Source organism: Octopus bimaculoides, chromosome 25, assembly GCF_046866305.1.
Source record: "Octopus bimaculoides isolate indiv1 chromosome 25, ASM4686630v1, whole genome shotgun sequence".
Classification (NCBI taxonomy): domain Eukaryota; kingdom Metazoa; phylum Mollusca; class Cephalopoda; order Octopoda; family Octopodidae; genus Octopus; species Octopus bimaculoides.
In genome coordinates, this window is record NC_142952.1 from 16464534 (window position 1) to 16481029 (window position 16496).

A 16496-nucleotide genomic window follows, 5' to 3' on the forward strand; every position below is an offset into this window, starting at 1 on the left:
GTTTCATTTGAAAATTTTAAACTTCTACAGAAACGACAATTTGTGTTTAGCACGCTAATTTGGACAGTTATCATTTTTATAAGAATGGGATGGATCATATCTAAAAACAGCTTCAGGAGTTGTGAAGAACGAATTTGTATGTAGTCCATTTCTGAGAGCTATTCATTCTATTGGACCTCTCTGTCTAATCGTTAAAACATTGATTTAATGATCCAGCATTCATTTGCTGATCTTGGGAAAGTCTCATCTCCCTTCTCTCTTGAGACTCCGTCTGACGTGCTGTGCTGCTGCATGCCTTTGCTGATGTTGAGAAAATTTCATCCTGCTTCTCTGTTCAGACTCTCGCCTTAGGTGTTTTACACTCGTCCTTGCTTTATACTTGTTTCTGGAGAGATTACATCTTTTCTTTGGTGGCATATTTTTTTCAATATTGTAAACAAAAAATTATGAACATAAAAAGAAATTATACATTATTCCCTATTTTTGTAAGCAGGTGTATGTATGTAGTATGTCTTTATTTTTGTATGCAGTATAAATTAACCAAATAGAAGCACATGTATGAACTGCTAATTTAATGGTAAATGCCACAGCAATTATTATAGATAAATTTCTTAATAAATATATTAAGCACATGTATTAAATGTTAATTTAAGGGTAAATATGTAACTGTAAACATCTTGCAACCTTGAAACTGCTGCGATAATTATTAACTGGGAATTGAACGGTAAATGTATATTTTTATATACCTTGGACCTGCCACCTCATTGCTTTTTATCAAGAGTTTCACCTCCAGCCGTTCGTTATGTCAGTCAATACATTTACTGACACACTATTCTGCTGTGGTGGCCATAAAGACGGAAAGTTGCCGATGCATAATGTTGTTCACATTAGGATGTAAATTATTCATTTATTTCAAATATAATAGAAATAAGATGATCTTAATGTTATCACATTATAGATGATAAGCAGCTTTCTTTATTATAGTACAAATGTGACTAATTCGGCAAAACATTACTTTCATTATTGAAACATTATAACTCTCGTAATTTTGGTTGAAATTGAAAGTGTGAAACTATTTTCACTTTCTAATGAAACCTGGTCATTGTAGAGCAGTGTCTTTCAAATAACTATAGCTGGTTGTTGAGATAATGTAGAATATATGTAAACGAAAATGTAGTTTATTTGGTAGCCCAAAAATTACTGAATATTTTGATATCCTTATGTCAAAATGGGCAACCCAATTTTGGAATGCAAAAGGAACATATGCACGTGCACACACACACACACACACACACACACACACACACACTCTCTCACTCGCTCTCTCTCTCTCTCACTTTTAGAACATACATAAGGTATGAAACATCAGTATTTCTCTGTCACCCGCTATCCCTGTCTTTCATCTTCTATAAAAACTTGTTTTCTGTCTGTTTCTTTCATTTGTCTCTGCCTTTTTTTCATTTTGTGTTTCTCCCTCTGATTCCATAAAATTTTATTTCAAGAGAGCAGAAATTGAAAGAGGAGAGAAGGAAAGTGAAAGATGTATATAAAACAGACGTGTGTGTGTGCATGCATACATGTGTGTGAGAGAGAGAAAGAGAGAGATTGAGTGAGTGAAGGTGTGTTGTGATGATTGATGTCTTTTAATTACACACACATAGAAAATGTGACGTCATCATCATCGTATAAAACGTTTACAATAGTTGATTTATGGAAAAGATTATAATGTTAAATTTTTGAAATGCAAATATGTGAATGGAAATTAAGTTTAGTTTGTAGCCAAAATAGTACTAAATCTTTTGATACCCCCATATGTCAAAACCGGTAACTCCGTTTTGGAATGCATAAGGAAGATATATATATATAGGACAAACTTCTTTCAAACTGAAAGTATTATCTCGCATTACAGTAGAGACGTAATACTGAAATAGTGCAAGAGATAAGAGATTGCTCTGGGCTTGCATTAGGCAAGAAGTTGAAAACTTTTTTTGGCCCATGACATTGCATGGACCCTAAGTAAGGTATGTGTAAAATTTGAATGAAATCGGTTGTGCAGCTCTCAAGTTTTAGGGATTCATATATATATATATATGGATCTGAAATTCACTTCATATTTACCTGATTTCAGGTTCCATCCTATTGCATGGTACCTACAGCAAGATGTCTTTACTATAGCCTGTAGCTGACTAATAGCGTGTGAATAAAATTGGTAGAGAGAAACTATTTAGGAGGTGTATATATCTTTGTGTGTGCATAAATATTTCCATATGTTTTCACATTTGACTCCATTTAAGTGACAGTGATATGTTTACATCTTCTGTACTCAGTATATCTTGTAGCTCAGCAACTTGAGCAGTCTCAGTAAGACTTGCCCAAACCAAACCACATGGAAAAAAGCAAATGTAAAAATGATGTGTATGTCATCATAAACATATAAATATTTCACTCATTTGTTTTATATCCATTTTTCCTTGTTAGCAAGAGTTGGATGAATATATCATTGAGTCATTGATTTAGAACTGAATGCCTTTCCTGTCGCTAACCTTCACCTGTTTTTTTAAATAAGCAACTTATTTCACATGAACTGAACAGACAGTTTATTGGCAGGAGAAGTTACACTAACACTACTTCCAGCAACTGATTTTTGTAGATTGCACATATAAACAATTGTGCCCAAGTACACACATACATATATGACATGCTTCTTTCAGTTTCTGTCTACCAAATTCACCCACAAGGCTTTGCTTGGCCTGGGGCAGTACAGCTTTGCTTCTATTTTATATATATATATATAGTCTTTTAGTCTTTTACTTGTTTCTGTCATTTGACAGTGGCCATTACTGGTGCACTGCCTTAAAGGGTTGTAGTCAAAGAAATCATCCCCAGGGCTTATTCTTTGTAAGCCCAGTACTTATTTTATCAATCTCTTTTGCCAAACCATTAAGTTATGGGGACATGAACACACCAGCATCAGATGTCAAGTGGTGGCAGGGACAAAAACACACACACACACACACACACATATATGTGTGTGTGTGTGTGTATATATATATATATATATACGACAGGCTTCTTTCAGTTTCCATCTGCTAAATCCACTCACAAAGTTTTGGTCGGCTCGAGGCTATAGTAGAAGATACTTGCTCAAGGTGCCATGCAGTGGGACTGAACTTGGCACCATGTGGTTGAGAAGGTAGCTTCTTGCCACACTTGTGTGTGTTTCTGCTCTTGTCTTGACATCATACAATTGTTGTAAACATCATCCAAGTAGTATCCTTTGTTTACATAAAAACATGTCTGGCCATGAGGAAATATTTCCTTACCTGGAAACAGGAAGGGCTTCCAGCTGTAGAAAACATGCAAACATGAATCAGATATATTCAAAAGTGAACATTAAAATGATTGTGCACATCTGTTTATATACATTTATACAAGGTATCTCATAATGATAGGACACATTATATGTATGTATGTATGTCCATACATATGAAATGAAAAGAGAAATAAAGAAATTTTGTAACAGTGCTGAAAGTTTTACAAACAAAACTATTTTAGATGCAAAAGTCTAGCTTCAGAAGGAAGCAGTCTAAGAAATGTGTATTTACCTCAATTTCTTTATTTCTTTTAAACTGTTTGGGTTAGCAGCAGCAGTGACTCTCCATTGTTACTCGTGGTTGTTGTAACATATTTTCACATAGTGGTGATGGAAGATGGTGTTAGTGGTGTATGCTATATTGTTGGTCTTAGTTGCTGTGATGTATTCATAGGAGCCACTTGCCCATCTTTAATCAACTATTGATTTTCAGGTTGAGGCAGTTGATCAGATTTCTTGTGTTCTTCTCCGAGTCTAGTATGGAGGCATCTATCTTTTTGGTAGTGTTGCAACATTTGGTTAAGTGTTAGCAAAAGGAAGATGCATCGATAGTGAGGTGTTCCTTCATTAAGACATAGAGTGATCAGACCGTGCTACCAAAATAATAGTTGTTGCATTTGGAGCACCATATCTGTTTTACTATGTATGTATGTAGGCACATGTTAATGTTGCGAATAGGGCAGTTCCTCTAGGAACTAAGCATCATGTGCATCCTGGCTGGTGTTGTCACTGCATCTCTAGTGTCTGCAGGTTTATCTAAAACGTATGTAGGTGCAGGAGTGGCTGTGTAGTAAGTAGCTTGCTTACCAACCACATGGTTCTGGGTTCAGTCCCACTGCGTGCCACTCTGGGCAAGTGTCTTACTATAGCCTCAGGCCGACCAAAGCCTTGTGAGTGGATTGGGTAGACAGAAACTGAAAGAAGCCCATCATATATATATATATGTTTGTGTGTCTGTGTTTGTCCCCCAGCATCACTTGATAACCGATGCTGGTGTGTTTACATCCCCGTAACGTAGCAGTTTGGCAAAAGAGACTGATGGAATAAGTACTCGGCTTACAAAGAATAAGTCCTGGGGTCAATTTGCTTGTAGTCAAAAGGACAAACAAATAAAAGAATATATATCATAGATAGATATGTATATGTAAATATACTTGCTGTTGGTAACCCTAAGAATGAGATTGATGTATAAACATATAAAGACAATACCTGACTGTTGCATCAAATATGCAACTGCATGGATGCATAGTATGTTTGCGAGACTGGGTCTCACTGGATCTAAACATCATAAAAATGTCAAGAAAGATAAACATGCTCTTATTTTTGTACATCAAATACTCTACAGACTCTGGTTACTACTATTATGACCCTAGGCTTTTCTACTTCACTTGCCCCACTTTACTCTCTGTTCGTGTGTTGATATGCATAAATGTGTGTGTGTCTCTGCTTGTCCTCTTCTCTCTTCTTTCATCTTTCTTTAAAATTCTTTCACCCTCTAGTCAGGTATGCCAATTTGCTTATAATATGCAGGATTAGGTTATATATTTTTTTGCTGAAATACTGAGGGTGTGTGCTGCTGGCTTATAGAAATGTGTGTGTATTATTAAATCTTAAAAAAAGGTGTTGAGCTGGCAGAATCTTTAGTATACTGGATAAAATGCTTAGTGGCATTTCATCCATCTTTACAGTCAGTCAAGTTCTGCCAAGACTAACTTTGACTTTTATCCTTTCAAGGGTGATAAAATAAGTACCCATTGAGCACTAGAGTTGATGTAAATGACCTGCCCTTACTCTCAACATTTCAGACCTATAGTAGAAAGAATTATTAAAGCTTAAAAACACCTGTTATGTTTTCTGTGTTTCTTATTACTGTATAACATGGCTCAAACTCCACACTCTCTCCTAATGCATGATCTGACAGTTCACTTTCAAACCACATGGAATATTAGTGTTGAGTGAAACTGATTACTGAGCTGAAATTATCTGGTATCAGCACACTGATAATTGTATATATACTTACACACACACACACACATACATATATCTAAATAAACATATATACATATGTTTGTTTGTTTATACATATAGCTGTTAAACTAGCAACAAACAAACAAAAAGATAAAATCAAGAGGTCAAGAGCTACAAACACTACAGGTTTCAAATAAGAGTATCCTTCTTTCATATATATTTATATACATGTTCATTTATGTACTCATGTAAATAAGCATACACATGAATACATATATATATATATATATATATATATATATATATATATACATTAGGTGGCTGTTGTCACTCCTTTGTTTATCTGCCTTTTGACAGGTCTTCTTCATCTTTCATGGTGTTTAAAATTCACCTTCCTAACAGTGCAATGGGTGTACAGGGTTACATTAGCAATAGCACCTATGAGTGACCTGACAGTAAACATATATAGGCACAGGCATGGATCTTTGGTTAAGAAGTTCACCTCATAGCTATATGGTTTGAGCTTCAGTCCCTCTTCATGATACCTTGGGCAAGTCTCTTCTACTATAGTGAGTGGATTTGATTGAAAGAAACTGGATGAAGCACATTGTATGTGCATATATTTGTATAACCCCATGCTAGCTTGAAAAAAAAAACTGAAAATGGTATATGTTTGTGAGTATGTATTTTATTTTTATAATGATTTGATGAGCTGAACTGGCCTTGAAGGTGGGGCTAGTTATGTTTCTTGAAACCATTACACTTTATGGTGTCCATTATTTATCTCAAAGGTTATTTGCATTTGTCATGCAACCTCTGATGATTTGATGATGTAATCTATTTATAAGGTATTTCTTTACCTGACAGATATTATCATTAATGAAATATTTAAGATATATTAAATAAAAATTTATCTCTACAGTTTTGCATTTGTACCTTATATTTGTAATATTGGAATGGATTTACAGAAAGAAATACAAAATAATGCATTTGTTCCTCACATATGGATCTTTTGAAATATAATGAACACAGCATAATAAACCACACCCATGCTCACACACACTCTAAAAGCACAGGTGTGACTGTGTGACTGAGAAGTTTTTCATGTTGGCTGTTAACTTGCTGTCAAGTATAACTTTTTGTGTTAAAATCATAAATGCAGTACCTTCTTGTAATGAGCTTCCACAGTAACATAGATATACAACAATGTGATCAAACCAAGATAGCTATGGCACTGCAATGAAGGACACTTGCATAGTCAACCAAAGGATGATCACAACCACATTCAGCTACACATCACTTGGTGTCTCCATGAGTGAGGAAATTAGAGAAGTGGTGCTATTTCATTCTCAGACATGCATGGTACCCCAACTGCTACAGCTAAAAGCCCACCATCTGTTTCTTTCATGAAGTCTAAATCTTGATTTATACATAGAAAAAGAGAGAAGGGTACAAAATTTACATAGACAAGTTTTATTGCGACAAATTGCACCCTGTAAAAGTTTAAAATCAATAATGTGGCAGCAAGCCAAATAAGATATGAGAAACCCAGAGGCTACAAAAACTGCAGCTTTTAAGTTAGAGTACTCTTCTCCCATGTGCAATAACACATACACATCATTATCCCCACTTGATGTCCATTTTCCATGTTGGTCTGGAGTAGATGGTTCAATAGGAGCTGGCAAGCCAGAGGACTGCCAAGCTTCAATGTCTGCTTTGACATGGTTTCTACTGCTGGATGCCTTTCCTCACACCAACCACTTTACAAAGTACACTGGGTGCATTTTACATGGCATCAGCATCATCAAGGTAACCTAGATGAGGTAACAAACAGGTGTTCTGCTGTAGAGGAAGGAGATAGATGGCTACTCCTGATAGAAAAGAGTAAAGATGGTGGTGAAAAGATGTCAGTGACCCTCATCTTACTGGACGGTGAATATAAGTGGTCCAGAGGATTGGACTGGGTGAGTGAGTAGGCAGATTTGCTCGAATGTGAAAGGAGAGTGGCAGATGGATAGAGAGGAATGGAGTGGGTGTTAGGAAGATGAGTTGTGTGAAGGGTGGGTGTTGGGAAAATGTTGTGAAAAACAAAACTCATTAAGGACAGATTGGGTGCAGAGACATTGATATAAATGATATGCTTTTAAGACCTTATTTTTGCTTAGAAGAATGGGTTTTCTTGAGCACAGCAAATCACCAATTACCTCAGTTCTTCATCTCGCATCTTCCTCTTTCACAGGTTCTATTCACGTTTAGTGATAGGCACTTCTTTATGCAGCTATCCTCATCGATATGCATCACATTACTATAGCATTGCAGTCTTTTCTCTTGCACATTACATCTGATGCCCAATTTTTCTCTCGACACATTTGCACTTTGTCATAGATATACACTGATATTTCACATTCAGTGGAATATCCTAGCTTTCATTTCTTTCTGGTTTTTGCTTGTCCTCTGGATTCACATCCCAAATTTCACTACCAGTTAACATTGTTGTTCATACACAAGCATCAAAAATTTACCTTTCACTCTGAGAAAGAGACCTATTCTGTTGGATGACTATGAATTCTTTTGAATTCATACACTCTTAGCCAGTTTATTTTTCATTTCACAGAGTACCTAAAATTCATCTGCCTCACTAGGTAGGTTTTGTTGGATTGCCAGCTTTGTCACTTACATGTAGTAGCCTATGTGGTTATCACTCTAATATTTTCTAGTTATCAGATATCTGATAGAACATACATGCATGTACACAAAGGAGTTCCTGGCTTTAAAAGTGTTGCGAAAGGCCTGGTTGGAGGCCCAACCTTCCAAGTTCTTTTACGGGACTTAATAACTGAAGAACCACTGTAGTAAGTGTGTGAAGTTTAGAGGAGAATAAGTTGAATAAAATCATAACGGATCCTCCTTGTGTGTGTGTGTGCACGTGCGCAAACATGTGCCTTGTCTTACTTTGGGCCCTCAAGTTGGGATGAGGTCGTGGGGGTGCCCTCTTGTCATATGCTATTTGATGTCTTGAGCATTATTACTCTTGGTGGATCCCATCCTTTTTTAGGTGTAACATCAGCTGAAGTCTTCCAAAAAGAGACAATTATGCTATGATGGGTCAACTGCATGTGAAGGATCATGCATATATATATATATATATACGTGTGTGTAGAGAGAGAGAGAGAGAGAGAGAGATAGATATGAAATTTACAGAAAAACAAAAGACGAAGACAGGTGTATAAACAACAAGCAGAAATATTAGTTTGATGCTCGGGAAGGTGACACTCACGCACACACATTTGTTGCTGGTGTGTTAATATTTTGTTTCAGTGCTACTCAGATTTTTCAACCAGTACTCTGTAGACCAATTTACAGACAGTAATGTAAAGAGCAAACCAGTGAACAAATTTCAATCTCCTATTGGGATTTCTTTTGTGGACTGGTCACAGATACAGTTGCGTTTACTTCAAGTTTTTAATAATAGTAGGTCTATATGCTGTCTTTGAGAACAGTATAAGGGGTCGTACATGACATTAAAGAAATTTTAACGGAATTGAAATTAGATCATCCCCCCCCTTTTTTTTCTTCTTCTTTCCACAAAGATATTGTAAAGACCTTTAGATCTTACTAGACATACAATGTTGGCTAAAAAAAAAAAAAACCTATAGATATATTTTGTACTACATTGTTGGTATTAGGAAGGGCGTCCAGCCTTAGAAACCAGGTGGTGATAACTCTCAGAATTGTTTCACACTATCACAACTCGTCCAATTCGTGCCAACACAGAAAATAGACGTAAAATGAATATGTGTGTGTGTGTCCAGCTTCTGGCTCAAAAGCATCTTGTCTCCTCTTTCTTCCTTTTCTACTAATACAAAATAGCTTTTATTTCTTGGGCTTCTGTCACCTCCACTCAGGCACTTCCATCCGACTCATCTCTTTTGCTCCCAACACACTTGTGTCCAGGCACGTTAATCACCACTCCCAGTCCTTCCTTTTCCAAACTGAAAACCCTCTTTAATTCCCTTCTTGCTTATATCTTTCCCACAATTTTTGGTTTATTCAAAAGGAATATTATCCGATCAGGAGGATCAGGAAAAACCATGGGTACTACCCCTTCTTCCAGACCAAGCTAGTCAAATAGTGTCGCTAGCGCGCATATGTGCATATGCATGTGTACGCATAAGTGCATATGAATGTGAATATGTATGTATTCAAGTGTGTGCGACTGCGTACACAGACCACATTTAGTAAGATATTTTGTCTTAAGATAGGAAAGCTATGAAGTCTAACAAAAGCATATCAGAAATGACATGATGTAATGTTTATACTTTTATTACATCCACTACTGTTCAGTTTTGAAGTTTGCCCCACTTTGCTTGTGTATAGGTGTGTACATACGCGAACACCGTTTTGTATTATTAGTGTGCAGAATGTCTAAGGACTCATTCTCGTTGCTTCCGCCCACCTCTGCTAACGAATGCGCGCGCGCGCGCTCATATCCCACAGTTTAATGAACTCAACATTTTCACCCTGGTTTTTCATGTCTTTGAAACCTTACGAGATAGATAGATACACAGATACACACAAACACGTACACAACCCTTGCTGTGTATATGTATTATGAAAGTGTGTTATGTAGTAGCCAACATATTTTCATGTTGCAACAAACGGCACCGGATGAACTAGGTTGTTGTTTGCACGTGACTCTTATCGACCAACCATGCGTCGGAATCCAAGTACGCATGCGTTGTTAGATTCCGCTGTTCGTCTCCTCCCACCTCGACACTATCCTTCTACCTCCTCACTATTTCTAACTCTTGTAACGCCTCACCTTTCGCAATTGCCACTACGTCTGCTACCACCACCTCCTCCTCTTCCTCATAACAGTAGTGGCTGTAGTAGTAGTAGTAGTAGTAGTAGTGTCAATAGCGACACTACTATAGATGTGTCTATGTAGGGAGCTATGTAATAATATTGTGTATGTATGTACATACATAGATGTATGCGTGTGGCAGATTACATGTGTATATATATATATATATATATATATATATATATATACATACATACATACATACACGTATGCGTGTGTGTAGAATGACACTCTGCTAGATAGACGTATATGTTTTATATACGTCTGTCTTGTATAGCTCATAACATTGATACTTCTCTTTGCTTTTACTACTGGGGTGTATAAGCACATGTTTTCATACATTGAATTCTGTTAATACAAGTAATAGTAATAATAATAATAATAATAATAATAATAATAATACTGCTAGTACTACCACCCACTCTGATACTACTACTACTACTACTGCTGCTGCTGCTGTTTGCTACTTACCAGGAGACCTACTATCTATAACACCAATGGCCTGCTACAACTGACTTCAGACGATCCACTTACGGCCATCAGGTTAGCAATACAAGCTTTTCGTTAGCTTTTTCATCTGGCTCTATATTTTTCTTTTTGCGTGTGTGTGTCTACACACACACACACACACACATTAAAAAACCTGGTGTATGTGTCTAAACATACATTAGGTTTGTATGTTATTTTTCATTTCATTCGATTGCTGTATGAACCCCCACACACTTATCATAACCTGTCCATGTAATGTCTCCCTACCTCCCTTCTGGCAATAATAAAGAACGAATTATCATCATCACATACACCCATAACAAGTGTGTGTTTTTCATACACCCATTGTCATTTCTTCCTTTGAACAGAAATTGATAGCAACACCATCAATGGCTAACAGTTTATTGATGGCTATCAATCAGCTTATATTTTCATGCCTCGTACTACATTTTTGCTCTGGTAGTAGTAGTGCGTATGTGTATGTATGTATGTATGTATGTATCATCATCGTATACACATATACTATACCTTCTGGTACTGCTAGTGGTGCTGTTTATGGTGCTTGTAATGGTACAATTTGCAGTAGCTGTATTTGTTGTTGGTATAACAGCTTTGGCAGTATTAGTTAGGGGTGCGTGTGTGTGTTTTTAGTACCCTGTTTCTCGTCCCCATGAAGTCCCGTTTCTCGACACATTCGTTTATGACACTTGTTCGACATTTATTTCCACCCCCTCCTTTAACATACACATTACACCTTCCTCCTCTCTCTCTCTCTTTCAACTCTATCGTTTTTCTTGTAACACACCAAAGTCGTCATCACCAGCGTCATGGAGTTTTTTTTTAAATCTTTTTTTTTTTTGTTTTTCTTTTAGAATTTAATATATTTTCGATAGAGATTTTTTTGTGGAGAAATAGATCTGTATATACAGTACCTATTTGACACTGTGATAGAACTCATATATATAAATACACATATACAGAGTATCTGTTATAAAAGAAATGTTTATCATCACCATTATTATTACATCCATCGCCGCCATCACGTCACCCCTACCCTTCCTCTTTTTGCTGATTGTATTTTATTGCTCGCCTATTATTACAACTGCTACCTACCATCTACCAGGAAGATGATTATTATTATTAAACTCACTATCCTTACTTCAACCGTTACTGAAATGATTTTAACACAACTGCTCTTTGAACGAGCATTTTTAAATATGGTGCTGATGATGATGAACACAATAATAATAATAATAATCAATATTTGTATTATTACATGGTTGAGGTGCTCCTCCGCTTTAACCTCAACAAGAGAATGTCTATGTGGTCGTTCGGCATGCTAAAAATAGCCATAAAATCGTATCCTACTGCCTTAAATAAGAAAAGGACATATTGGATAATGTAGTCTTGCGTATCCCTAAGAAAAACGTGATGTTAGCGAGAATGTCTTTGATCATTGCTATGCTCGATCGGGGATTGACCTAGGGTTAAACAACACCAACAAACCTCATTGATAACGCCCTTGGAAGAAGCATAAACGTCATTACAAGCCGTTTTTCCTCAACTGTAGTATTATTATTTGTTCTGGTATTCATATTTTCTGCTTATAAATCATAGTGCATATGTTAAATCTTCCATTTTCATTTGTACTCCCACCCCAAAATGATCTAGGGATATGCGTGTGTGCTGGCCATGAATTAAACAGAAATTGTGATAGCAGTCCAGCATTAGTTTGATGTTTGAAACAACAGTTTCTTCCCCCCCCCCCCTCTCTAGTCTTCTTGATGGGCGTCCTTCTCTGCCCTCTACCTACATACAACATACACCACTGTGATGGTTTAAAACTGGAGGCTTTTTAGTCTTTCAGCTCTACCATCTTTTAATTCCATTTTTATCCACCTCATGTGTGTGTGTGTGTATATATATATCTGTATGTATATATATATCTATATATATATATATATATATATACACACACACATATATACACAAACATATACACACGCTCGCGCGTATAGACGTATATAATATACATACATTCTTCCTCACCTATTCCAGCCACGTGTTATGCAATAAGACATATCAATAACCAATTTTTTTTTTTTTTTTTTTTTTGTTAATTTACTACAACCCACTGATCGATATGAAACTGCGGAAATCTTGTATGTAGTGTTGGTTATCGGTAGACGTTGCCATGTTGGATATGTTTTTATTGCAACGTGCCCGTTAGGTGGATGTTCAATACACAAACTAGCCTGCTGCTACTATCTCGACTACTGTCATTTCTGCAATCCATAACTGCTGCTGCTGCTACTACTACTACTATAATTAATGGCTATTATATTTACAGAGGATAGATGAACGTTTATGTTTACAAACGATAAAAGTAAAATACGTGTAATATTTTATGAAAAGATGGGGCTTCTTGAATCGTTACTCTGATTTCACGTTTGGGATTATTCAAACGAATGTTTTGAATTTTGAATCATCGAGGAAACGTGAAACTCAGCAACGATTCAGGAAGCTTCAGCTTCTGATAAAATAATTACACGCCCGCGCGCTCATGCACACACATGTGTGTTATATATATGCATATTCTTCTTGAACTATCTTTTCGATAATGTTCGAATTTACAAAGTTCCATAGTCAGCTCTCATCTTCCAGAATTTCTTTTATCCCTTTAAATAACCCTATGGGAAGGCTCTCTCCGCCCCTTGTATGCCATTACAAACCGGAAGTTTTGGTTCATAGTATGGTATGGCACGTGCAAAAGAAAATCTATGAACGTTCCCCCTGTGAAAATTCCATGAAATTCATTTATTTCGCATCCATGTTCGAGAATTGTGTACACGCAAAATAACTGGTACACTTTATTTACAAAACTCCATTTATTATAGTGCCCACTGTATGTATTTTGTATGTCCATTTATTGCTGTTCAGAAAGAATCTCAAGGATCCATTCTTCTAGTGATGTGGACACATAAATCTGTTCTCATTTATGAAGACATGATGTCCCAGAGAGCAATGGTTGTTTACGAAGGGAGGTAATGAGCACAAAGAATTTGTAAACCAAACTTAGCTGGAATTGCCCCAGTTTAATTTGCATATGTCCAAGTAATCTGTCACTGATTTTATGTTTGCGAGTTTTGTTTCCCTTATTGTAAAAGTCTGTTTTTATTGAAGATTTTCTGTTGCTGGTCAACACGGAACTACTTGATTCTTCTGCATTTATTAAAGGGGTTTCAAAAAATTGAATTGTTTCAGCTTTTTAGTGTGCCTGTTCCATGTTTATCAGTATTGAATGGGATTAATTTTAAGGTAGTAATGAATTTCTTTGATATCTGTTGTAAGTCAAGATTATAGACATGCATCAACTTAGACGTTAGACAAACAGTCAACATTGAGGAAAGATATTTTATCTGACTCGCAACTGATGGTGTATATTAGATGGTTGTGTTAATGTTTATAAGTGTTTCTAATTTAAGCATTTAACACTTTTGACTGATACTTTATTTTATCAACCTCGAAGGATTTCAACTCAGAATGTTAACTCAAACAAATATTGCAAGACATTTTTCCAATGTTCTAATGATTCTATCAGCTCTCCACCTTTGTATAATAAATAACATAAAGGTCAGGATGTAAAGAAGATGGACAGTGTTCAAACAACTGCTGTTGTTTAACAATTTTTCTTGAGATTACATGCAGCATGAGGCTGCAAAATATGAAACATTTGATGCACTGCTTGTTGTGGTTGGTAAGAAAAGAATTGAGTATAGTCTGTTAGAAATAGGAAGTGCGTTTAAGATAGTAAACTGGACATGAAAGCAGTGGTAGATGTATACATTATTATCACAAGGAGTGAAGTGCAGAAGTTGGAATATAGGTTTGAAGCTGGAATTTCTGAATAATTTTTAATTTCTGGAGTTGATAACATTATAGTCCTCTACCATGTGAATGGGTTTTAACTTTTCTTCCTTTTTTTTTCTTCTTTTTTTTTTTTGTTAATAGGGATGTAGACAGCGCCATTGAGTGAGTGTTGGCCATCTTATTTCATAAAGGTACAAGATGGAGACCACATGTACCACCAGTTAAAGTATTACTAGATTGCAAGGCTAAAAGACTCTTAAATGAGAGGGTTTGATACTGTATTTAGCTAGCTAATCCTATCAACACTATCTGTAGTCTGTTAGGGTTTATTTATTTATTGCAAATGTTATTCCTGTCTCGTTGACTATATTATCAGTTTGGTTTTGATGTTACAAAATAATTTACAATTACATTTTGTTTATTTTTCATTTACAGTCTTACAAAATGGACAGCGCAAAAGCAATGTTTTCAGGTTCAAATTACAAGATAATCATTTTGTCAATACTCAAACTACAAGCTGTTTGTTTACAAACCCCATTAGTAATGAGGCTGAATGCATAACCTCAACACATGTTATTCTTAGGTAAGTTTCAAATTTCCTACCATATTACGTACATTTTTATTGTTTATTTTTATTATTCATCGTCATCCTCATCATTTAAACTCCCACTTTCCATGCTGGCTTAGATGGTTTGACTGGGATTGGCAAGCCAGAGGGCTGCGCCAGGCTCCAGTCTGACTTGGCATGGTTTCTATGGTTGGATGCCCTTCCTAACGCCAACCACTCTGAGAGTGTAATGGGTACATTTTCCGTGCCACCAATACGGGTTCCATTTACATGACACCAGTAACAGCCATGATTATGATTTCATGGGTGTCATTTACATGACACTGTCAAAAGCTATGACTACATTAAAATAAGAGGAGTTGAACATTTAGATATTTTTAATAAGCCTGTTTATACTTCCCATTTAAGTAATCCTTTATAAAGACAATAAAACCTACTTAAGCTTGTAAGTTGAGAGACTGGGCCATAGTTTTATGAAGTAACAAGAAATAATAAAGGTTATTTGTAATAAGTTGTGTTATGTCAATGATAACTGGAGGAGAGGAGTGCAATACATTAGAGTACATATAAAGCATGCTGGTGGTACAAATAAAGCACGCAGTACATGCTGTAAAGTGGTTGGCATAAAAAGAGCATCCATTTGTAGAAACCATGCCAAACAGACACTGGAGCACAATGCAGTCTTTCGACCCATCAGATCCTGTCAAACCGCCCAATCCATGTCAACATGGAACATAACAGCTAAATAATGATGGTAATGGTAGTCTTTGTTATTAATAATCCTATTAATTTTCTCTTGTAGATCATAGATGATTGGATTGTGTGAATTGGTGGAGAAATTTTTCACCATGGGTTTTGGATACCTTGACTCTTCATAAAACCTTGCCAGAAAGATCTAGCTGGCTGAGTTGATTAGCTCTTAGCATACCAGGTGCAAAAGAACATTCAAATCTTGCTGCCTAACTCCATTATCATCTTCTTCATCTTTTAATTTGTTTTCCATGCTAGCATGGGTTGGATTTGTGTTTAGATACCAAGGAGAGGTACAGTTCAATTGCAATAAGCAAGGTTATTGTACAATTGTTGACTAAGTGGCAAGTTGCAGAATTGTTTGAGTGTCAGAAAAAATGCCTTGCAGTATTTGTTAATTGCTGGCAAAGCCACAGTATTTTGTTTTGCAACCACAATATATACTATCAAGTATGTTAAAGATTTATAAATCGATAGTGTGCCTTTTGTGTTAGCAGTGTGTTTTCATTTCTTAGTTTAGCTCGACAGATTTTCTATGGAGCTCAGGGCCAACACTGAAACTTATGACATTTTGTGTATGGTTCTATCTATGTAAACATCCATTACTTATTTTT

The 16496-nt window shown here is 36.1% G+C and overlaps 1 protein-coding gene across 24 annotated transcripts in view; it reads left to right on the top strand.

Annotated features, from left to right (window-relative positions):
• LOC106869828 (uncharacterized) overlaps positions 1-16496 on the top strand; it is a 484455-nt gene that overhangs the window by 415773 nt on the left and 52186 nt on the right. For 22 of the 24 annotated variants that reach the window (XM_052976406.2, XM_052976408.2, XM_052976409.2 and 19 more), the window contains one exon: positions 15000-15147. In XM_052976406.2, the coding sequence (XP_052832366.1) occupies positions 15000-15147 (148 nt within the window). Of the gene's footprint in view, positions 1-10217; positions 10749-14999; positions 15148-16496 lie in introns of those variants that run through there. The other 2 variants (XM_089341662.1, XM_052976413.2) reach the window with 2 other exon arrangements.